General features: G+C 40.3%; 1 protein-coding gene across 8 annotated transcripts in view; it reads left to right on the top strand.

Annotated features, from left to right (window-relative positions):
* The window catches only part of strbp (spermatid perinuclear RNA binding protein), an 84,576-nt gene extending 66,369 nt beyond the window's left edge, over positions 1-18,207 (top strand). For 7 of the 8 annotated variants that reach the window (XM_067573719.1, XM_067573721.1, XM_067573718.1 and 4 more), the window contains 9 exons: positions 146-251; positions 1,112-1,195; positions 1,858-2,066; positions 2,950-3,102; positions 3,354-3,488; positions 4,094-4,234; positions 4,808-4,937; positions 5,785-5,838; positions 11,815-18,207. In XM_067573719.1, the coding sequence (XP_067429820.1) occupies positions 146-251; positions 1,112-1,195; positions 1,858-2,066; positions 2,950-3,102; positions 3,354-3,488; positions 4,094-4,234; positions 4,808-4,937; positions 5,785-5,838; positions 11,815-11,909 (1,107 nt within the window). In that variant the 3' untranslated portion in view covers positions 11,910-18,207. Of the gene's footprint in view, positions 1-145; positions 252-1,111; positions 1,196-1,857; positions 2,067-2,949; positions 3,103-3,353; positions 3,489-4,093; positions 4,235-4,807; positions 4,938-5,784; positions 5,839-8,824; positions 9,012-11,814 lie in introns of those variants that run through there. The other variant, XM_067573725.1, reaches the window with a different exon arrangement.
* The last annotated feature ends 6,853 nt before the right edge of the window (positions 18,208-25,060 follow it).

Here is a 25,060-nt window from a genome sequence, read left to right as displayed (position 1 = left end):
ACAGACTGCAGTGCTTTCTGCACATTAGATTGAAAGTTAAATATTGCTTGATAATATTTACATTTGAATTTAACAGTATAAGAACAGCAAACCTTTTGACTCTCGGACTTTCTTTCTTTTTCTGTGTGTGTTTTGTGTTCAACAGCATGCTCTCAGACTCATGGCATTCGGCCAGATCTTCAAAGTGTTGGAGATGGAGCCTCTTCCCTCAAATAAACCGTCGCAGAAATATCCTTGGTCTGATAAAGAAGGTGAGTCTGCTCAGTCTCCCTCAGTGTGTCCTCCTTCCTCTCCACATGTCTATCTGTCTATGAATGTGTATCTATCTGTCTGAACATTTGTTTGTTGGCCTGCCCCTTTCCTCACATGGGAGCTGCAACATTCCTGGGTTCAGTTATCTGTTTCAGACTGAGGGCCTCTGGACATAAGTCAGAGTTGCCACTAAAAAATTCCATGTTGAATCTCCACACATGATGTGACCTTTCTGGACATATGCAGTGGTTTTTCTACAAACCAGCACCGTCAGCACTGTTAATATTGCTGACATGTTAAACATCACAAAAATACCTCTCCAGAAGAGATATGTTGCTTGATATTTGCCCTCTTTTTCCTCTGGGAGTTTTTTGTGACCCTATCTCAAGTGTTACACTACTGACAGGGTGGCCTTGATAAAATGTCTTGTGCGTGCTGTTTCTGCTTTCGATCCCACTTAGAGAAACACTCACAGAAATCTCATAAGACCTTGTATTGGCAAAATTCCAAAGCGACTTTCATGGAAAATCGACTCGGGCTCTTGGTACCTCATGACGCTGACATGGAAAATTGCCAGAGCCTTTACAGATTAAGGTGCATGTAGGGAAGGAGATTACAGTATGTCTTCCTCATTGTTTGACTGTTTGCTGGTCTGCTTGTCTCTCCTGTTTACTTTGTCTGTGACTTTATCCTTCGTTTTGCTTGTTCTCACGTGTCATTTTGCTTTCTGCAACTTTTTGCCTCCCTTTCTTTCTGTCACACACACGTGTGCCTTTGTGTATGTCCATATAAACATATCTTGTAGTTAGTGATTGATTCCAAACTCTCTTTGCATCTCTTCCTCTTGCTCCCTCTCCAGGCTTAGGTCTGAAGAGGCCATATGAGGATGGAGCAATGGACGACAAGGACCTCATCAAGAAGATGAAGAGGAATCTGAGAAAAGGTACAAGAAGGAAAGAAATGAAGAACAATGGCAGAGCATCATATCCAGATTTCTCCTATGGTTTTAGCTTTTTAGCTTCATCCAGTATTGGAGGAATTTTCTTTCTGATGTTGCCTTGAGTCTATATTTTTCTTCTAACCACTGAAAACAAAGCGGCCCCACTCTCAGAGATAAAACAGTCATATTCGGTTGTCTACAGACAAGCCTTGCTTCTCTTCCCCTTGTGTCTATTTTTTTGTCTTTTTCCTTCTCTGCTTCTCTCCATTCCATCCTCCCTCCATCCCGTGGATGCAGATCAATAGTATTGATTGCGAACGTTTTAGTAGGCCACCCAACCATCCACAGCTCTTTCTTCATACAAGGAGAAGATGAACCACGACTAATGGAAGCAGAGAGGCATTTTCTTGGCAAACAGGAGGAAAGTGATTGAAAGTGATGAGAAAATAGAGCGGCACCTGTATTTATCATAAAAATAACCGGCCTATGTGCTGAAAACCTTTAACAGATATGATTTATTACATACAGTATTTCTGAATTGGCCCAGTCTGTTCAATTTCAGCTGGATCCTTGTTAGACGCCCTACAAACCTTTTATTAAATCGACCCCAATCTGCTCTACTTTCTACTGTAACCATACCCCCTCCATTCTGATTTTTGCATTAGTCCTGGACAGTAAAGCCATAGACTCCAACCAGCCAATGAACGCCCTGATGCGGTTGAACCAGATCCGGCCGGGGCTGCAGTACCGCCTGCTGTCCCAGTCAGGCCCAGTTCACGCTCCGGTCTTCACCATGTCTGTGGACTTGGATGGAACCATTTACGAAGCATCTGGATCCTCCAAGAAGACCGCCAAGCTCCATGTTGCCGTCAAGGTAAGAAACCAAGTGAAGGAAAGGGATTGGAGTGTCAGAGACAGCACTTATATGCAACTGAGAGGAGAATAACGTGTAACAAATTAGTCCATCTTATATCAACATTTGATCCTGACATAACAGAGAAATTATAAAAAGCAGACTAATTTTAAAAAGCAGATATGATACTTTTTTGGCTGTACCTGAAAAACTTTCTAAGCTCCAGCTGTAACCAAACCTGTCTGTGTCTATTTATATGTATTTTACTTTATATGCCCATTAGAGTGTCAGTGCGTGTGTGTGTGTGTGTTTGTGAGGAGGGATGGAGGTGGGCAAAATCCATGTAATCCCAAAGTGGTTGTGAACAAAGAGGCTCTCCAGAGCACGGAGCTGGGATAATCCGCTATCCGCTCCATTCCCATAAAAGGCACTTTCTCCCCATATCTCCCCCTTTTCCATTCTCATTCTCACTCACTTTCTTTCTCTCATGTATTCACCTTTTGATCTCTCTTCCTCTCCCTCACTTTCGCTCCATCTCCTGCACTCTCTCTCACATTCTAACTGCGGCTGGTTCAGCAGCTGTAACACAATCATCTATTTGGGTCAAAAACGTGTCATTCTCCTTTTTCGCTTCCGCCTGCATATTGTTCTGAATCACTTTGCTTCTCTGTGTGCCGGCAAGGACTTACAGTAGACTCTTATGATTCTGTACAACCAGTGTATCATAATGGCTTTATTGTAACCGTTTTGTAAGAGATGACAGTACATGCAGTATGCTGCAGTATTGCTGCTTCTGGAAGCAGCTGCTTCTGAATCTTTATTAGAAAACCTGATTTTTGGCTTTAGTTTTTTTGTTTGCTGCATCCTCCCAACTCCTCTTTACTTTATCATCCTCCCTCTTCAGGTTCTCCAGGCAATGGGCTACCCGACAGGTTTCGACTCAGACCTGGACCCCATGAGTTCAGATGAGAAGTCGGATGGCGAGGGGAAGAGTGAGACGTCCACGCACACTAGCAATAATCCAACACACTCCTCGGACAGCTCCAACACACTGGAGGTGGGAATTGAGACATGCTGATAAAAAATTGCATATACTCAGCTCTAATGATTTTTTATTCTGAATCTGGGAAATTTTCATTGTAGGTAATTAAAATGGGCTGTCCCACTGTTAGATAATCCCAGGCCTGTGACATTTATTGCATATCATGCTCCCTCTCCCAGGTTTGCTTTCCCCTGTGTGCTTTCTCATAAAGCAATGAGGATGCTGCTTTCAAATTAAATTACTTTAATAACCTTTTCGCTCCGCAGGTGCGAACTCAGGGTCCCATACTGACGGCAAGTGGTAAGAATCCCGTCATGGAGCTGAACGAGAAGAGACGAGGCCTCAAGTATGAGCTCATCTCTGAAAGTGGAGGCAGCCACGACAAACGCTTTGTTATGGAGGTGAGAGCTTCATATACACACAGACTGACGCTGGTAAAAGATTATAAAACATCAACAATATGTGCGTAGATAAAATGCTCAAATTTCACAAGTACAAATGCACCTTAACCAGATTCACAAAAGGGGAGACTTATACAGAGGCTAAACCACACACTCAGAAACAAGCTGATCACCGGTAGAGTCAATCAGTCAACTTGGTTCCTGGAGCAGGCCTGTTCTCTGTGGGGTGTGCTGTTTTCCGACATGCCTGGCTGCTCCATCGCTCTGCTGATTGATTAGCAGGACTGCTTGACAGCAGGGCATCGCTAAACAAGCTGTCCTGTTCAGCCAGACTCACTGGCTGAGTTACTGATGGCTGATAAACACATGGGTTTTGGGCAACATTATTGTGTGATTTGTTTGTGGTTTTGACATAGCTGTAACATAAAAAGTGAAACACTAATAGAAAGGACTACAACAATAATTAGACTAAAATTATAGCATGGCTCCCAAACGTTTCACTGGATGCAAAATTCAAAGTATTTTTTTAGTCTAACTCTAATCATAAAATATGTTTAATATAATATTTTACATTTTTCGTGTCTTTGTGTGTGTGTGCATGTCAGGTGGAGGTCGATGGGCAGAAGTTTCGTGGAGCAGGCCCCAACAAAAAGGTAGCAAAGGCCAGCGCTGCTCTAGCAGCTCTGGAAAAACTCTTCTCTGGTCCCAACGCAGCTGCAAACAAGAAAAAGAAGATATTGCCTCAGGTAAGGAGACACACATAGAGCACACCGCACATACCAGACACAGAGAGGACATTTCTTCAGTCTGGGTCGCATGCATTACTCACAGAGAATGATGACATCAACAAATAATCAAAGCCCTCTGCACTGTAACTGTTTTCTTTGACAGCCAAAGTGCCTTTAAAAATGATTACATTTAAACCTCTTTTCTGATCAGTATCACCTCTGTAGAGCAGGGAGACAATTTGTCCACTTTGTTCACCATGTAGCCTGTCAGTAATCAATGACACTGTGTTTAACAAGTGTGCAATCAAATCAATACTTGACCTGTTATCAGATCACTACTCTACCACTTGTTTTGGTCAATGACACCTTGTGCTAACAGATTTGTGAACAACCAGGCCCATAAAGCATCATGACATTGTCTTAGATAAGTGTGTGTGTGTGTGTGTGTGTGTGTGTGTGTGTGTGTGTGTGTGTGTGTGTGTGTGTGTGTTATGCATTACGAAGGCACACATGTCTCTAAATACTGTATGTTTCTTCGCATAATGAATGTCTGAAACACACTTTAATCTGATATATACTGTCTGTGTTCAGACTAAGGGAGCTTTGGCCGCGGCAGCAGCAGCCTCAGCAGTAGCAGCTCAGGTAGCCAGAGGAAGAGGAAGAGCAGCCCTCGCAAGAGGAGCCTTCGTCAGCGCAGCCGCACCTGGATACGTTACACCAGGTAGTAAGAAGATAGTTGTGTGTATTGTTGTCGTTTTTCTCCAAGATATGTATTTTCTTTCATACATGGGTGGAATGGTGGTCATCTTCGGGGTGTTTTGGTCTTTTAAGGGCAATTTTATCAACCTATGAAATGATACAGTTGCATTACATATGAGCAACTTGCTTCATTTTCATATTATACCATAATACAAATCTAATTTTAAAGAATTCTTCCTCACGGTTGGATCCTCATATCAAGCCTTTGAGAAAATTATAGTATATTCCAACCTCTTTTCCCTGCTAATCCCTCCAGTTCATTTTTATTTTGTACAGTATTTTATTTTCAAATTTGACACAGTGGCTTGTGCAGGGTTGGCATTTTCTTTTACCGTTGGCTACACAGCACCGACATTTTCTTCAGCTTTAGGCTTCTTCCTCTGTGTTCTATTTTAGCTTCCATTATTTCCCTCCAGTTGTATTGGAAATATCACAGGCTCTCAGAAATACCCTACAGTGACAGATAGTACAGTACAGGAGATAGTTGTCATGTCAGTGCATGACTGTTGGATAATGAACAGTATTAACAGAGAATCATGCAGCCCTGATACAGTCACTACTGAAGACATTTTTTTGATTTTTCATGTGAAGAATTTTATAAATGTTTCATTGGAGTGTTTGTGTGTTCAGTTTCATGTTGATCTTATTAGGACGTTGTGTAGCTTTCGCTTACTCTGAACCCACAGCTGTCTGCTAGAATGCAAGATGGCCACATACTCATCAAAACTCACTGAAGATGTTGGAAAAGTGCAGCTTGGAATTAAACAAGTACGCAATTGAATTAGACCCTGTAACTTCTTCCCCAACAGGCTTCGGGACACCGTATGGCTACAGCCCTGCTGCAGCAGCTGCTCCTGCATACGGTACGTGCTTGTTTTCTCTCCCTGTCCAGTCCTCATCATTTCACCCTCCTTCTCCCGTCGGTAACCTTCCTCCCTCCCTTCTTCCACCTCCTCTCCTCTCCTAACCATACAGTCTCCCCTAACTCAACAAACCATAACTGTAAAACATTAGTAGGAAGAGTTCAAAACTGCCCTCAAATCAGTGTTTTAAAGCAAATTAATCATTCTTCTCCACTGCCTTTGGCTTCAATTTCTTCCCTCAAATTTTCTTCAAAACTTGATTCCGTTTTAATCCAAGTTTTAGGGTTTGACACTGACTTTCAGACATAATTAAATAAAGCCTTAATTGTTTCCTCTCTGTTTTGTGCTTCAAGCAAATCTGTCTGTGCTTTGGTTAAGTGTCTGCTCACCACTTATTCCTTAATCTTGCTGTTGCCACTAACTCCCTCCTCTCTTAATGGTTGGATCACTACTCTGTCAGGAAAGCTCTGTCGCCTGTTGAATGACAATGACACAAACACACCTGTGCATGCAGTACTACTATTGAATGAAAGAAAAGAGTATAAAACTGCACCATAGAACAGCCATCCTCTACTCAACTGAACCAACTTTCCTTGGCCCTATATTAACCCAGACCCAGACACTCTGCCTGTGTTGCTGTCATCATCATTTCTGTTCAGATTAGCAGGACGCATAGTGTGAGTTCCTCGCCTCACCCCCTGTTATTTAAGACAGAGTGGTAGGGTAGGCTTGCACTGCAGCGCTGCTTCTGCCATGTTACTGCTGCCGAGGGGTTTCCATGTCTTCAGCGCTGAAAGTGATGACTGGGCACCATCACACGCACAGGAGTTAAAGACAGGCTAAAATCTATACTAGTGCCTGACCTTTAACGGCGCAAGTATTAGTCCAGAATTCACTCCATACATCCCTCTGTCACACACACACACAGTCATGTTTACCTGAACAGACTGAGCCTTGTGTAGCGTGTGTACACATGTTGCATTGGGAGGCCTCTCTGTCCATCCTACGGCTTGAGTTTTGAATGGGTCTTATGTGCTGGGAGAAATTGGTCCGGGGTCCCAGGCAGACGTTTAGTACCCCCCTGAGAACCCAAGAGCTCCGAATATGAAGCGCGCCTTAGTTTCTCTGTTTATGGTGGAGCTGGAACTGGTGGGTTTAGTTTCAGTCTCTGGCCTGCACACTGCACCCCTCTTTTCACATGTTATTGTGACTTCCATGCTTACTGAAAAAAATCATTTGAATATCCAGGTAGCTGCTGCTTACATCTAACTAGAGAACAATGTTACTGTTTATTTCAGTGGAAATGGCATCCAAAAGAACTGAAAAGATATGCAGTAGGTTGCTTCTGACTGGTAAATAAAAAGACTTGATGGATAAAGAGGCGATTCAATGTCCAGTATCTTCTGTGGGGGTGATGCAGCATAAATCATTACACACTGTGTGCATCACTGCCCTGTTACTCATCGGTGCACGCCACATATCTGGTGGGTGATCATTGTGAGATCAGCTGACACTGAGCTTTAACCTGAGCTGTAACCCACAAGTAAGTAAGAAGTCAAACTCATTTCATGTTCTATGAAAAGACAGAAGTGAAAACTGGAATTATACTCAGAAGCTTGTTCTGAACTGAAATGTTTCATCCTCACAGTGTTTGTCAGCACAGGGAAAGTTGGAAAATTTGGGAATTTGTGTGGCAAAAAAACAGAAAAATATTAAATACACCCAATGGTAAATGGACTGTATTTATTTATATCATTATTATCCAAATGCTTCTTATTCACACACACACTGATGGCAGAACGCTACTGTACCATGCAAGACCATCCTCAGCAATTTAGGGTTCAGTGTCTTGCCCAAGGACACTTTGACATGTGGACAGGAAGTGTCCTCAGCCTCAGCTGCCCCTATTGTAAATATTAAACCCACTTTGAATTTTACCAGCTAGATATTTTCAAAAATCTTAGGGTCGGCACCATAGGGTCTTAAATTTAAGTCAGAGAGGGGAAAAAAAGGCACTTGAAAACATTAGTTACTACTCCTTTTTCTTTTTTTAATAAAAGGCTTTCATCTTATTTCCTGCTTTTTCACTGTGCTCTGGCTCCTATTGCTGCTTTGGGATTTCCTGCTGGAAAACACTAAGATCACATTCTAGCTGTCGAGATCACTAGAAATAGTAGAACAATTTGTGGAACACACACAGAACATTTTTCCAAACATTTTTTATACAGGGCAATGCAAACAACAACTTGCCCTCTCTTAAAGGATAATTCCAGTTTATTACAACATGGGTCCTGATTTTGTCGTTTTGGCCATCATTCCTATCAGTATTAATAACATTTTACTCACCAGGTTGATTGCAGAGATCTGCGAATGTGGCTTCATCACTTAGAGTGAGTCAGACGGGGCAAGAAACACAGCAGCAGTCAGACAATCAGGCCGGTTGTTCAGAAAATCCCGGATTGGCCAGATTTATTTGAAAGAAAAAGGCAAACGTTACAACTTTGACATACTGTACTTGCAGTGTTCCAGTGGGATTATTACTGACTTTTAAGATACTCACTTTAAGTGTTGCCTCTAAAAAAGAGGCATATAGTCTGGCTGTTGGCTTGTTTACAACCTGTTTGACTGCTTGTGTTTCCTGCTCCAATATTTTCATAATCATTAAAAATAAATAAATTAAGACCAAAGTTGTAATAAACCAAAATTAATCTTTAAATTTTTCCATTTGCTTTATTCCTTTTAACTCTGAATCTCTCTCTCGGTTCTTCTAACCACGGACGAAGGCCGTCACCTCGTGTACACACATTCTTGCCTGTTCTCACGCACTTACACTCCCTCCTTTGGGAGCCCTGTTTGTTCAGTGCGAGAGTTTTTTGGTGGACATGTACTTGTAGCGTAGTGTGTAGTGTAGCGAGCATAGAAACACTTGGTTATTTGTTGCCCTGGACTCATGCAGAGCTGTGCTCTTCTCATGTCTCCCCTCTAGGTTTGCCCAAGAGAATGCTTCTGTTGCCTGTCATGAAAGTGCCCGCCTACCCCGTCCCCCACTACTTCTTTTAGCACAGAAGACATACAAACCAAACGCACCTAGCCTTTTTCTAGAAGGGAAACTCGGTCTGTTTTTTTTTTTTTTTTTTGGTTTTTCCTTTTTGGTTTTTGTTTTTTCTACCATATCAATGATGGGGAGAGGATTATGGACTTGATCTGAAGATTTGTAAAATCGCTGTTTTGCTTTTTTTTGGTTGGTTTGTTTATTGTTTTCTTATTGTTTCCAAAAACTGTTGTGAACATGAAAAACATACTGCAGGTTTAAGTTCTTAACAGATCAACAAAAACTTGAAGGATTTGTACTGTGAATTTTTACCTCATTCTTTGAGTCTAAATTAAATATATAAATATATATATATATATATCAGCCTTTTGTTATTGTGTTTATTCTGTGCTAGGAAGTTGATAGCCTTTGCAATATGATACACACAACACACATTCTCTGTAAAAAGTAAATAATGTTCAAAAATAAAAAAGTTTATCTCCTATAAAAGCTGAACACTGCCTGGTTTATATCTGACTTAAAGGCTTTCAGCTGGTTTAGATTTGATGCAGTAGCACCTTATTGTTTCGATTTTAGTCAAAACTTTAGGAGTAGTTGCTGTTACGGGAATTTTCGAGCAGTTATTTCAACTGAAGATTTACTCTGCACATGACAGTCTTACATCTAGCCGTCAAGCTTTAATATACGAACTTTCACGTACACCCAGATTGAATTTCAGTCTTTCCACGTACCTCAGCGCCTCATGTTACATCCTTTTGACCCTCAGCTTATAGATATTCAGAGAGAAAGGCAAGAAGACAAAGGATGAATTAAGAAAGCTTCTGTTAGATCCCGCATCTTGCATTCAGCCGCACGATCTCATTACTTTACGTGGATTAATGTTTGGCAGGTTTCCCACTGCTGTCACACAGCTGTCACCTACAGTACAGTACAGACGGTGAGCTTGTATTTGTCGTCACATAAACCAACTGCAGACTTTTTGCAGCAGTAATTCTGGAGCTCAGTACGATGTTTACACTGAATTCAACTGGCATAAAATGGCCCAAAATAACAAAAACAAAACATGTTACTTGTACTACATGTAAATCAAAAGTAGTAGTAGTGACTCACTGTGAATGTGTTTTATGTTGTTAGTATTTCATTATTTCAGAGTCATTGCTGTATTGTTGTTTTTGCATGTTTTTGCTCAGCCTTCAAATAAGGACCAGCACCACTGAGCTACCGAAGCTTTTCTCAAAACGGTCCCTCTATGACTCAATCTCTGTGTCAAACAAATATTTAAAGATTGATCAGAAGAATGACCTAATGTCACAAAAAAAACAAAACAGAGAGAGAGGAACTTGGCTAAATAAAGTACAATGAAGGAGAAACTCCAATCAAAGGTCAGTGCCAGGTCACAACAGAGTTAAACTGGCCCTTCACCACGTCTTGGTCATCCAACCAGCAAGAGATAACCCCCCTGACGACGTCTCCATGGTTACGGCTATGAGGCGCAGCCATTGGATGAGAGGACCCAATATCTTGTCCAATGGTTGGTTGAGCTCCACTGAGTTGTTTCAGTATAAAGCCTTAAAATTGGTATTTGTCTCTGATCACCAGCTTTACTTCAATCTCAGATGATTGAAGATTCATTTACAGCTCTCACATTTGTGCTTTATTTTCTGTTATGCTTTTGTTGAATGTTGAATTAATTTTAAGTGCACACAGAGCTGAAGTTCCAGAAAGAATATTTACTTTCAAAACTGCTTTACCTTTGTCTGATCTTTGTCTGATCTCATTTTCAGTCTTTGATCTTCTCATCTAACTCCTTTAAGTGGACTTTTCTGTCTTGTTGGAAATGCCGCTGTAACCTATATGCATTAAATCTTTCTCAAATCCATAATGTTGTCAAAGACGCTAAAGGAGCTATATGTAAGAATTGTGAAGCAATTTACATGTATTAATCATTTTTTATTACCAATAAGTGAACGGGTTGTAACGTAACTTAAAAAATGAGACCTTCCCCGACTTTCTCGGTTGCCTATATCAGCCTGTGGACTGATTTCTATGTGAAGGACTCAGGCCGGTTTTTCCACGAAAATCCAACAGATGTGACATTTTTGAACGCTCCGGAGTGCCTTGCCTTTCTCCCGCTAACGTCAACAAACGACAGGCAACCACCGCAACAAAAACTGTGCTAACTTATCCGACTAGAAACACCCTGCAGATATTAGCTCTCCAGCTCTGTTACTTACCTGGCTGGTGGCTAGCTGCCTAACCATGCCAGCTATCACCATTTCTGGCTACAGTACCTTTGTTTTTTGGGGGGTTGAGAGGGCTAGCTGCATCCGTTCACCACCACACATTTCACAACAAAACCGCAGCATGTTGTTTCCCAGCCACAGCTCACTGAGCCTACCATTGTTTAGCAAACACGGTTGGTGGTTTGCAGGTCGGGTCAGGTTCAGATTTATGATTAATGCATATTTTTGCGGGTTGGGAGGTGCAGATTAACTCTCATAACGGGTTGGGTGGATGTGGGTATTAAAAAAACCCTGACCCGTGCATCACTACTGACCAGCAGTGTGGGGGGGCTGACTTACTGGAAGTGAGAGATGCTTTGCTGAAGCACGGGGCAAAACACAATGTTAGAGATCTTTTATGTTATTATGAGAAGTGTAAGAGAGAAAAAAGACATCACCACCAATAGTCTCGCACCTCTGTTCACTCACGCTGATGAAGTGTGAATGTGAGCAACAGGATGCTGACTGCAGTTCACTTAACGGCCACCGGTGTCGCTAATGAGAAGGAATTTCTGATTCTTACATATAGAACCTTTAAGAGAGCTTTATGTGTAGCAGCTTTACATTGTTTTTATGGATGTTTTGTACTATTCATATAGTAATTACTCCTGCTTTCTGTCTCTGTTCCTCATCTCCCTGCAGGAGGACTTTTCATTGACAATCCCTTCTACCAGCCGCGGACCATTGCTCCTTTTATCATCCATCTGGGTCCCCAGGATCTCTTCTCTGACTTCTAGATGCAGCAGATTGTTGGATACGCTCTCACCTGCCTATATACGCAGGACACCTGGCTGCTCACATGCCCACCTGTTTTTTCTGTCTGTGTAAGCGGGCTGCCTTTCTATCCCAGCTGACAAAACTCACAGATTCAAAACTGTTTTGCTGGAAAAACCTTCTGCCCGACAACGGCGGCGGAAACCGTCTGACCTACTGACAGAGAGGCTCGAAGCTCCTCTCTGTGTTTTCTCTACACTCCGTCCAGATTATCACATCAGAGGAGAGCAACTTTACACAAAGCAATACTCGGATTTTACGAGAAACGTTCGGCTGCGACTGTGCCAGGCTGGGCTGAACTTTGGTCTTTCTTATAGCAATACACCTGAACTCCTCTCTATGAGCTTACTTACTTGAGAAGATGTGAATGTCCGATGGAGTTTTAACCCAACACAGCATTGCAATAGCTCATTTTGATTGTATATTCATTATATGTGTGTGTACGTGTGGCTATAACATGACTATATACACATATATGTATGGTGTATGTTTCTATAACGATGTGTTGACAATAATATTACTATATGATGATGTATTTATGTAAATACGCTATAAAATATAATTATTGTTGGTATAAATTATTTTAGAATTATAAAGTGAAATGTAACTGTAATATCACAGTATAGCTTTCTTCCAATTTTATATACACTGAGCAATTGAAGCTAGTTCTAGGAGATGCAATATTATCTTTGGTATTCCTATTAACCTGTGCTTTTAGAGTAATAATGCTTCCTCTTTTCCTTCTGTCCTCTGCTTCCTTCAGACTTTCCCTCTATCTTTGATGTCTTTCTGAGCCTTTCTGAGCACGCTCTCTGCTGCCCGAGGTTTATTTACATGGCCTGGACCAGAGGTGCTCACTACTGAACACACTCATAACCTAATCACACCTGTGTGCGCACACACACACACATACACACACACACTTTCCTGTCAGAAAGCACATTTTCTATAGTCTCACTGCTGGCAGGGAATACTGTTGTACAAATATTGTATGTGTGTAGTGTGTGTATACTCTAATGTACGCGCTCCTCCCTCCACCATTAACACATGGACACACACAACAATTGTCAGCTTTGTCCCGCCCCAAAAGCACAGCTCACTGGCACCCATTACTGCTCTTTTTTTCTGCAAACAAACACATTCACACACACCCTTCCCTCCACCTTCCTATGGCAATTCTCTACTGTGTTGAAGTGAAGCTGCTGGTGGCAGAAACAGCTTTGTCAAAGGGTCTTGTTACACAGCAGGAAAGACACAGCACAAACTACAGTACCAGCTAACTAATTAAAGCTATAACCCCACTAAACTCTTCTATAAGGGTATCATCATCGTCAGGGGAAAACTTTGCAGAAATGGATCACTTCTGTGTTGATACCGCAGGACTTTAGGGTGGATAGGCACATGTTAGTGGCGCGTTTTAGGTTACTGAAGCAATGTCTTGAAGCCTGGATCAGGGTTTTACCACTGGCTGACTTTGTCAGTCACTAAAGCCTGAAAATTTGAGCCGGAGAGAGCAAAAGCTGGGGTGGATTGAGGAAGTTTCAGCTAGGGATGCTTTGATCCAATGCATCAGATAAGTACGTGTCATAACTGACCTCATTAAGTGGATTGGGTACTGACATTAATGATCCACATTAGATAGATTTTTGTCTGTCATTTACAGTTATGTTTACAGATTTTGAATTTGGGAAAAGGAGTCCTGGTCCTATCGGATCAGTCCTCTAAATTGGTACCTTGAGTTGATGCCTGTGATGGTTGAAGCTGAGACACATGTCAATCAATCAAACAAACCCCCCCAAAATGTCTCTGTAAGCCTTAATATGCTCAAAACATCAAAGATCTTGTATGATCAAACTATCTTGTGAGAAAATATATCGACTTTGTATTTTCAGACAGAAGTTGGGCCTCTTTGAAGATTTGAAGCCTCCTCCTGCAATTAGTGTGTCGGCATCGTAAGGCTCTCCTGCACTGGCCTCAGCTGCTGTCTGTTGTGGCGCCGGTTTCACAACTTACAGTGCAGCTATTGATGAACTGCTCAGGACAGACTAGTAGTTGGTTATACTTTTAGTCTCAAAATATATATTAGTAATTGACTGTAGTGGTAGTGTTATAGCACATATCAAATTTAATTTTAAGAGATAAGACAGAGATGAGATATCCCATTAAACTCTATACATATAGTACATTGGATCAAATTTTTCCTTACTGTTGGAGCTGAACAAACACATAGTAGTCACTCAGCACTGTGTGGGATTTCTGCAGATTTCTGTGGTGACGCTTTTAAAAACTCTTCATCTCTGTTTTCTTTTTTTAGCCTTTAATAGAGACAAGGTATCTGTCAGCAAAGACGAAATCGAACAGAATACGCATCAAAAGGCTTTGATTCTCCTCACGCTCGCCTTGATCTGGGTGCTAGTTTGATCTCCCGTGTTTGTGCCGGCTTTGATTCAACAAAAACGATGTGTGAGAAACATGAGACAATAGACTCACCGAGGCCCTAAAGCCTATTTTTCATGTGATTTAGAGATATGAAGGTGAAGTGAAGTCCTTTTCCAGTTGTGCTCTGTTTCTTGGAGTGGCAAGGTAAAGAAACACTGAAACATTCAAGTTTGAACAGCTGTTTCCTCAACCTTAACAGCCGGACTTCCACAGTGTGCTGTACCGTACTGTGATGTATATCTAGACCTCAATGGTTTTAGCAGGAGTCCACATCCATGTACATGTGGGATACACTACGCTGCCCATGAGGAATCTTGTCTATAAAGACTGTATTTTACAGTCATAAATTTAAAAAAAATATCACTGGACTGCTCTCCTAGACTACCACTTCAGAGTCCTGGAAATTAAAATGTTGTTGATATTTTATCTGCTAATCTTTGTTTACATATGAAAAACATTTGGCTGGAATTTACAAGAGTAAATAAGTGCCAAGATCATCTTACTTCTCTGACTTGCAGCAGCTTTAAGTTGATCCTGGTACTAAGATGTCATGTAGAAACTAGATCCTGTTTTTTTAAAAAAAAAAAAGATCTACTGTATAATCTCATATTCTCCGTGTTTATTGACTCTGGATCTTTGCAGCACGTGTCTGTCTGTTAGTTTTGTTTAGGGTTTTTTGCAGCATAGCTTTACCATCCAAATCACAGAGCATTTCTCGTCGTCTCGTCTCTAAAACTCTAGAACAGGGATTTGAGAGGAGCGTTGCTTTGCTGTGACTTTTCGTTCTCGTGTGGAATTCACGTGGAGGTGAATGATTTGGAGCTTTACTATGTTCGAAACAGACCTTCTCTGTCGGCTGAGAATTTCTTCTAATTTCCCCTCTGCCCTCTCTCCGTCTCTCTCTCTCTCTTGCTCTCTTTCTGTGCCCCCTCCGTCCTCTCTCTCTCCAGATGGCCAACATTAATAAGGCAGACAGTCATACCTCAGTGAGCGACCTCTTCATTTCCCCTCAGACTGAACAGACACACAGGAGGAGTCACCCCTGACTACTGACCCCGTCCTCGCGGTCTGTTGGCTGGACAACCACTTTTTCAGAGGACGGGTGGCAGAGTGAGAGCTCAGGGAAACACAGTCAGTCTAAAACTGGCATAGGCAGCCTGGTGGGACTGTGCAGGAGGTAGCTGGTCCACAGCAACACGCAGTGTGAATATAATAGGGAGCTGTTTTCTCTCTATTAGGCTGAGGTCCCAAATGTGTGTTTCGTGTTAGGGTTTACAGTGAAATGTGAGCTACAATATCCATCTGAAAGCTTACAAATGTCACAAAGGAGATGTAAACAAGGAATCAGAGGAGAAAAATCATCTGTCCCTTTTATGTCTCCATGACAAATGAAGAGGTAAACAACATCTGCTGAACAAACTAATGCCACTCCCATGAGCCTTCCCTCATGATCCGTTTAAACAAGCTTTAATCAGTACATGGAGAAAGAAAAGGAAGGCTGAGCAGCAGGATTGGCATCGTCCGATTGTGTTTCCCATACTGTAGCACCACCAAGATGACAATACCAGCCATACTGGAAACATTACTGTGGCATGTTTTTCCTGAGGAAACACACTCATAGTATCCGTGATGAAAGGCTTGGACAGTAATGTCTATGTGGATGACTTTCCTAAAGAGTAATGGTTGTTTGTGCCGGACTCAAGTCCTGTTGAGTTTTCTGATGGATGGTCTTTGTGTTCCAGTGTTCCCCAGAAATGTGGCAGCCATTGTGTCAACCCCCCTCCCCCCCCCCCATACACACACACACCTCACCCACCATCCTGCATCTACAGTTTTTCAATCACTGCCTCCCAGAGGTGGAGCAGCACCACAGTGCACGTTCATCGACGATCACACCTGTAAATCTTAAGAAGCACAAAACACATGCGGGAAATACACCCACACATTGTACTCAGGGCTACCTGACACACACACACACACACACACACACACGTGTATGCAAACCGACACGCACACAAGCACACACATGTGTAAATAGTTCACTGCATTCACAGACAATAACAGCCGAGCACATTGACACAGCATGACATTCTTTGCTCTGTGGTTTGTACGTTACATGTATGATTGTAATGTATATAGTGAGAGTCACACAAGCAGTTAGGCCTTGTTTGTACTTTAGGATTTGAGCCATGTATAGCTGAGAACTCCACACCCACCCTCATCTACCCCATTTATTATCTTGGTGCTTTATAACGGGCTTTCTGTAGCACTGTACATAATGGATTTTACTTTGAGTTTGCCTTTTTGGAGAAACACAAAAAAAGAGGGAGGGGTGCTGTCGTCAAAAAAAAACAACAACTTTTTTGGCACCGAATGCAGGAGCTTCGCGCGTTTAGATGCTGCAATATGTTCAGTAGAGTTTAAGAGCTCTGAGTGCTTTTGTTGCCAGGTAACGTCAGCTTTTTTGGACTTTCTATTTAAGGTCAGTTTGAGCCCGGTTTCCCAGCGGCGCTTCTTTGTGATCCTGCCAGGTCAAAGGTCAGAAGGAAAGCGAATGAAGCAGAGATGCTTTTGGGAAACAGGGTTCTGGTTTGTTCTGCAGGATGGGATTTATCCAGAGACCAAAGACTCTGAAGCCTTTGTTGCACAAATCTGATCATCCCGACAGTCTCAGAAGTGAGAGACCGTACAGTTGCTCACGGTCTAGACGGTTATGAAATATCAGGTAATAAAAAAAAAAAGAAATCCTTTGTGTAAATCCAGCCTCTAAAGGAAAACTGTGTCTTGCTCATTCTTGCATTAGCACGGAAAGTCGGGGTTTAATTCGGAGAGCCGTGCTAAATTTGTCTGGAAGCAGAGGGAAGAGAGATGGTGAGAGTGAGCTGGAAAGTCCATCCGTGAGCGGTTCTGAACTCTGCAGAGCAGCAGAAATAGATCCGGGATCACGTTTCACCTGCCCAGGCAAAGTTAACCAGACTCACTGCTGAACAGATCATTTTCTCTGGGTGTGTGTGCATGTGTGTCAGGGGGAAGTGTGTGTGTGTTTGGCAAGCATATATGGCGGAGGTGATGGTAACCTATTTCACACCCATATGCACACACACACACACACACACATGCAATAGTGCAGTCCCATTGAGCATGTCGTTGCATACTTGCTGGTCATGGTCCACTGATTGTTTAAGTCCAATATCCTCCTGATAAACGATCAAGCATTTTGGTTGGGAATGTACACTGTTGTTATAGTGATTGTAGAGTAGAATGTATTTACTCATAGAAAGAGTAAACTTGCTTTTTTGTAGAGAAGCATATATACAGAATATATATGGATACATACATATATATACATCTATATATCTTTTGAACAACTTGAGTTGTTTTAGGCGCATCCACCCTGTTAGGATTCATATTTCTTTCCCCTTTTTCAATTTTTATTTATAATGTTTTGACAAAAGTAGCGTCTTATGAGTGATGAGTGTTCAGTGTTTCCTGTAAATATGATTTTTTAATTTTATTTTTGACAAAAAGGGGATTAAAATAAACTGTTTTAAGATGCTGCCTATGAAGTTATGAAGTGATATCCGTCCACAGAATCTATTTGATCCATTCATTTACCAGAGTCAATTTTTGTGAGATGTAACAAATGACCGGTCATGCTGAACTGAGGCCAATGACAATGAACGAGGTGGGTCATTTGAATTGTATTCATTGTTTTGATTAGTAGCAAGATTCACAGCAGTGATGATCTGTGGTTGTCACTGTTCTTGACATAATCTATGCTTGATGAACTGAAAATAAAACTGAGAAAGTGCTGAATCTTTATATGCGAGTACCTTTTTTAGTGGTCACTGAAACCGACGCTACGTGACTGGTGTGTAAGTGAATATATGGTGAGCAAAGATGTGTATTTACAGTAAATTATGAAAATAAAAAATAAGCTGGATAGATCCTGTTAACAAAATGCTTGTGTAATTCGGTGCTCATATTGTGTTGTCTTCCAAAATGTAACTAGTTATTAATATCAGCAAAATGTAAACAAGTGGAAGAAATAACAGCACAAAAGATTTCAGAACAGACATCTTTCTTTCCTTAAACAAGAGTAGCAAAAAAGAATCAAATAGTTTTTAAATTTGGTACAATTTTTTTGTTTGTTTTAAGAGATATCTTTATGTGAGAGAACATGTAAAAAGAAAGAAGCAATAGATAAAAATTGCAATTTGATCAACTGCAACATAAAACAAACCCAACAAATTATTACGCTGATTTTGTATTATTATTATTAGTGAGCTGTTTAATTTTGTGTGCACGCCTCCCAAATGTTGTTTTGATTTCAATCACTTGCTTTGGTTTCATATGACACACGGGCCACTTATGTTATAGTTCCACAGTAAAATACCCACTCTGGTAACGCCACATTCTGACACGTAATAGTGATAATACGTGTGTCTTTATGTCACACTATAATCACAGAGTCAAGGTTATGGGCGATAATTGGCGAGTTTGTCTAAGAAGAGTTTCAGCACATGGCGGTTCAGCAATATGGGCTGTCAATCATATTTACAGCAGCGCTGCTGACGGCTGACTCTGAGTATCCAGTGACATCTCCAGCAGTCAACACCACCAGCACACAGCCACAGCCGCCAATCATCCTGCTGAGCTGTGTGTGTGTGTGTGTGTGCATGTGTGTGTGTGTTTTTTGTGTGTGCTTTTGTCTGGAAAAACGTAAATGAGACAGAGAGGATGAGGATTAAACTCTCGAGCCGATGACAGTTATCCTGACAAATTAAACCCTGCTCAGCAGGTATCATTGGATCGTGTCAAATGTGGCAGTTCAGTTATGGAAACGTTCATTTTCTTACTGCATCAATTTATGCTGAAAGCTTATGTTTTTATAGCGTTACTTTTTCCCTAGAAAATAACAAGAATGAGGATAGAAATGTCAAAGATCTGAATGTAATGCTGTTTGCATGTCAACACCTGATATAAAAACTGAAATATAACAAAACAATCATCAACAGTAAAATGCTATTTATACATGAAGAGAAGAGGCTGATGAAGGAGGATCATTGCTTATTCTGTCTGTAGAAACTGTAGAAATTTGCACATGATGAGAAATTAACAGATGCTGTTTAACAGAAGGAGAAATAACAGATCACAGTTTGAACTTGGATGTGTGCCGTTCACATTCCCCGACCTTAGAGTACTATTATTATTATTATTGTTTATGTACACACTAATCTGGAAAACCAATAAGACACACTATACCATCGGACTCATACACTGCAGGGTAATAAATGACTTCGGACTGCTGTCAACTTTTAGCATGACCCATATTGTGTTTCAGTTGGTAACAGGGAGCTGTGATATGCTAACATATTAAAGTCATTTGAGGAGTCATTCTTTCTCTCCTGACACAGGATAGCAGGGCCTGTTTATAGATAACAACATAGCTGGAGGATATTTAACAAGACCCAGAAACAAATTAAGTGTTAGTTTGAGTACACATAATTCTCATTATCGGGCCATGAATATGTTTGTCATACGCGACTGCAGTACACAAGTTTACCCACGTGCCACATCAGCAATCTGCTAACTAGCTCTACAGAGCAAAACTGTATAACAATTTTGGTGTTGTGTTTTTTTGGGAAAATATGAGTGTTTGGAGGACAGTCAACATGAAAGAAACACATAAAGATACACTACCAATGAAGAGTCATATGTAATCACTTCCTTCAATAAAAAACATACTGCATATCACAGAAACAACTATATGTCAGTGCTAATTTTTTAATGTATTTTCTGAACATGGGAACCATGAGCTCAAAGTTATATAAAGCGATAGTTACATCGCTATCTCAGTCTCTCTCCTCTGCTCTGTAGTTACGTCTATCAGCAGGTCTCAACGAGGGGAGTCACATCCACCTGCTACATGACGCACATTTCCTAATTTTGGACATCACTCCCGGAGTTGAGGGTGTTCCCCAAAGATAAAGCTGAGCTACTGACACACACAAAGTACTCCCAAGGGACTCTCCATAGTGCAAAGCAATAATCGCCTTTGAAGTTCTTCCCTACACGTTACACGCTGTACTGTCTCTGTGTTATGGGTGTATAAATAGGTAGTCTATGATCTGGGAGATTCCAGTTCGAGACCCGTTGTGAGGACCTCCTTCATAAGGTAGTTTATTCATGAATATTTATTGTAACACTTAAATTTTCTAAAATTAAAAGCATCATAAAAAGAAAAACAGGATTTTTAAGTCTCGTTCCACTTTTATTTGAATACAAATACAAATAATTTTACTGCCTCAACAAATAGAAATACAGATACAAATACAAATACTGGGCCCTCTGCATATCCCTATTAGTTACCACAACATAAAATGTGACAATTGGTCCAAATCACAAGAGGTTTGTTGATTCAGCCATTTCATGCAGAAAAGTTGCTGTAATTTAGCAAAATTGCTAAATCTCACAAATATTTTCTTTCTTGAATTTGAATTAATTATTGCAATTGCAAAATTGCAATTTCCTGGAGGGACTCAAATACAGATAGAAACATTAATGCTACTTAAAAGTGTAACCATGAAACGATCAAACAAAACAGTCTTAAAATATGGTTAAGAAATGTGTGCAAATCCTTTAAGAAAAACAAGGATTTGTAATCATTCATGTTGGATTTTAAACTTGCTGTTTGTATAAGAGTTTCTTATTTTTGTTGGTTAAATAAAGCAGAGGTTTGTTGATCTTACAATTCATTTCAATGTGTCAGACTGGAACAATAGGCCTTTTTTCCACACAACACTGACTGGATTCAATTTAACTGTTTCAGGTTCCTGGTATTGTGCATGCTGGCCCACTGGGACACTTGAACAGTACAGAGCCATTGTTAATGTGATTAATATCACCTGTGAGTTAACTACTATGACAAGTTAATATGCAGTGAAAAGGGCCTTCAGTATAAAGTCAGCTCAAAGGAGAAGGAGCCTTTGTGTGCCGAATCTTTTAACTTTAAATTTCTTTAAAGTTAAAATTGAATCAAAATGAATGCCAAGACACTAATCAGCCAGTTTTAGGTTTTGTCCATGTACTGACACATCTTAGAAAAATCCTGCAGACAGTTTCATTCAGGTTGAGGTGCAATGAGGAAGACTTCAACCTGTCAAAGTTTTTTGACAAAACATTTGTTAGATTCCTTTCTAGTTGTCTTGTTGCAAGAATACAAAACTGCATCATCTGCATTCATTTGGAAATTAACATCAGTCAAAAGGAATTTGATCAATATAGACACTAAACAATAGAGGACCTAATGATGATCCCTGGGGGACGCTGGTGTTGTACAGGAAGCAGAGAGGAAATTTAAAATCCAGACTAATTATTATTTTACCTGGCAGCGATGTGACATTTTTGAACACCAGATAAGTTATCACCCTGCTCACGCTGTCTGTTCTCATCTGGTTCAGGTTACTGCACTGTTAACTGGAGAACAACAACACAGGTTTAAACAAAGTGTAGTGGAGATGAATTAACATTAAACCAGCAGTCAAATGGAATAATTACTGTTTTGTGAATCAAAATATGAAGTTTATTCTCAGTAATATCATTATAAATTCTAATGTATATTATGAGCTCATATATTAGAAAATATTAAATGTTAAAAATTTGTGGTTTTGATAGATTTGCCTACTGATGATTATAAGAATCATCTTTATAGGCCAAATATGTTTACACATAAAAGGAATTTGACTCCAGTTTGAACGTAAACATACACAGAATAACAACTCAACAATCTTCAGAGGATTGTGATGTGATGATGTTAGAAGCTATATAGAGTTCATTCAATATCAAAAATCAAGACTTTAGAGAAGAAGTTCTCATTATTTTTCCTCAACATTACAGCTCTGAAATCATCACTATGGTAATGAGATGTTGTGGATGAAGAAAATGATATGTTCCTTTTCCTGAGAATACCCTCAGGCTTAATTGTCAATTAAGAGGGAAATGATAGCAGAGTAGTCTGCCACAGCTGTGAAACCTTTCCTCAGACAAATATGTTTGCTGGGCAGGCAGAGGCTCCTCCTGGTTCACCCTCCTCACCTGAACAAATGAGATAACAGAGACAAGAAAACCTCCTGAGACCTACAAGATTCAATACTCAAGAGTTCACCTCACAGGGCCGCTACAAACATCCACACACACACCGTCCAAGTGAGTAAAGAAGGGAAAATGAAAGGTGAGTGCATGTTTATGTGAGCGAGACAGAGAGCAGACTGTATTATATGTACATGAAAGAGGTGCAGCAAATAGTCACATCCTTTACTTTAAAAGTATTATTACCACAATGTAAACAAGTAAACATCTGGCTTTAAAAAATGTGGTAAACAAATATTAGAAGTAAAATATACCCAGTAAGTATTGATTTGGTGATTTGCAGGTTAAAAAAGGCAACTTTTTTTCTTAAGGTTACAACATTTCAGTGACTATATTTCAACATTCAGGTGGGATTTTCTTCACATTAATATATAGTTGTTGGTATTATCAAGTAGAAATGAAATAGTTACTGTAGCTGATTGACTGATTAGTCATTTGACATAAAAACACTCATCAATTGAGCTGAAGTCATTTTTAAGCATAAATGATGGTTCCAGCATTTTTTACTATTTTAGAGACCAAAGGATTTATTGATTAACCAAGAAAATACAGGTTTGTCTACAGGTTAAACGCATTGACTATTGTAATGCTCTATTTTTTAATATGGCTCAGTTACCATTACTTCAGAACTCAGCTGCACGTGTGTTGACCTGAACCAGAAACAGAGCTCACAAAGTCTCTGCACTGGCTACCTGTTTGCTTCAGAATTGATCATTTTATTGGTTTATAAAAGCTCTTAATGGTCTTGTTCTTACCTGTTTATTAGACTTGCTTTTCGCCTTGTGGCCTTTTAATTATCTTATTAAAGTCAGAACAAAAACTCACAGTGAGGTGTCCTTTTATTACGATGATCCACGACTCTGGAACAGCTTCCTGAAGACCCGACGCCAGCACACAATGTTGATATTTTTAAAAGCAAACTCAAGACCTTTTTACTCTGGCTTTTAATTGAACTTTATTTATATATTTGTCTATATATTTATTTAAGTATTTTAGTCTGTGTTACTTCTTGGTATATCCTTTTATTTTATTTTTTGTCTTCTGGATTGTTTTCCTTTTAACACTCTACCTTTTATTTCTGGTTTTACTCACTTCAAATCATCTCTTCTCTTTTAGTACTTTATTATTTTATCTTATGCTCTTAACTTTTTATTTACTTTTTAATCTACTGTTTGGAGTTTTTATTTATTTATTTGAAACCTCACTTTTCTATTATTGACTTCCTGCCTCTGGTGTTTTGTCATTGCAAATTGATGAGACTTATGTAGCGTTTCTTCTTCATTTCCTGTTATTATCGAGTGCTTTATTAAGTACAAAGTCATTTATCACTTTGTGTGCTGATAGAGGGAGGGCGTTTTATTGTGTGAAGAACTTTGTGTTACATTTTGTTTGTATGAAAAGTGCTATACAAATAAAGTCTGATTGATTGATTGTGTCACCCCAATAAACAACAAAAACAACAGAACAGCAATATTTTTGGCTTTTACTATAAAATGGGAATCCGCAAAGGAACTCAGATAGTCGTCTTAAGTCCATTACTGCATATTCTCAATGTGGTTTGTTACTTTTCACATCAGATGTGAAAGTTGCTGGTAGCCAGATCAGCGTTCAGTGAGATCAGTGTGTGTCTGCAGTCAGATCAGGTGACGGAGTTCAGAAGGTTGTTGTGAGGCTCCAGGGTCCAAATAGCTCCTCACTGCCTCTCTCTCTCTCTCTCTCTCTCTCTCTCTCTCTCTCTCTCTCTCTCTCTCACACACACACACACACACACACACACACACACACAGTTTCATCCCTGCCTCACAAATCACCAACGTCTGAGCTGAGCAGCAACCAAAGACGCCCGTCCCATCAGCATTCCACCTTTCCATTTTACTCTGTTGCTGCCTGCTGGGTGTATTTATAGCGCTGTAACGCAGGACAGAGAGAGGAGGAGGGAGAGAAGGGTGTCAAGCTGATTGCATAATGCTGACGCTTGTTACCTCCAGCCTGCAGGTATCATTCCTGCTGCTTTGCAATCTGCAGCCACAGAGCAAAGATCCCAACGGCCGTCATCACCAAAGGTGATAATTTTATGGGCCTACAAAAAGTTATCAACACTCTAACCCAGTGGTTCTCAAACTTTTTCATGTCAAAGACCCTTAAACTGACACAAATTAGACCACAGACCCCCATCTGATAAGATTTTGTCCCAGATGTTTTATTACAGAAAGTGTATGAAATCCATGACGAAAACAGTCACACATTCTGTCATTGTGTTACTTATGGATGGAATTATAGTGAGAATAAATAAATTATAGTGAAAAATCTCCTCAAGGACCCCTGGGAGTCCTTGGACCCCACTTTGAGAACCACTGCTCTAAATGATATATGTAAGACCTCCAGCACAATCAGTGCACGTTGTACATTTTATACACTGAGGCTGTGGCAGAAAATAGCTCATCCCTGACACAGATAACAATGCAGCCATATATTATGAGGGACGTTCTCTGTGGAAGGAGATGAGAAATAGAAATGGAGCCAA

The sequence above is a fragment of the Thunnus thynnus genome, chromosome 19, assembly GCF_963924715.1.
Source record: "Thunnus thynnus chromosome 19, fThuThy2.1, whole genome shotgun sequence".
Classification (NCBI taxonomy): Eukaryota; Metazoa; Chordata; class Actinopteri; order Scombriformes; family Scombridae; genus Thunnus; species Thunnus thynnus.
This window is presented reverse-complemented; position numbering and strand designations above follow the sequence as displayed.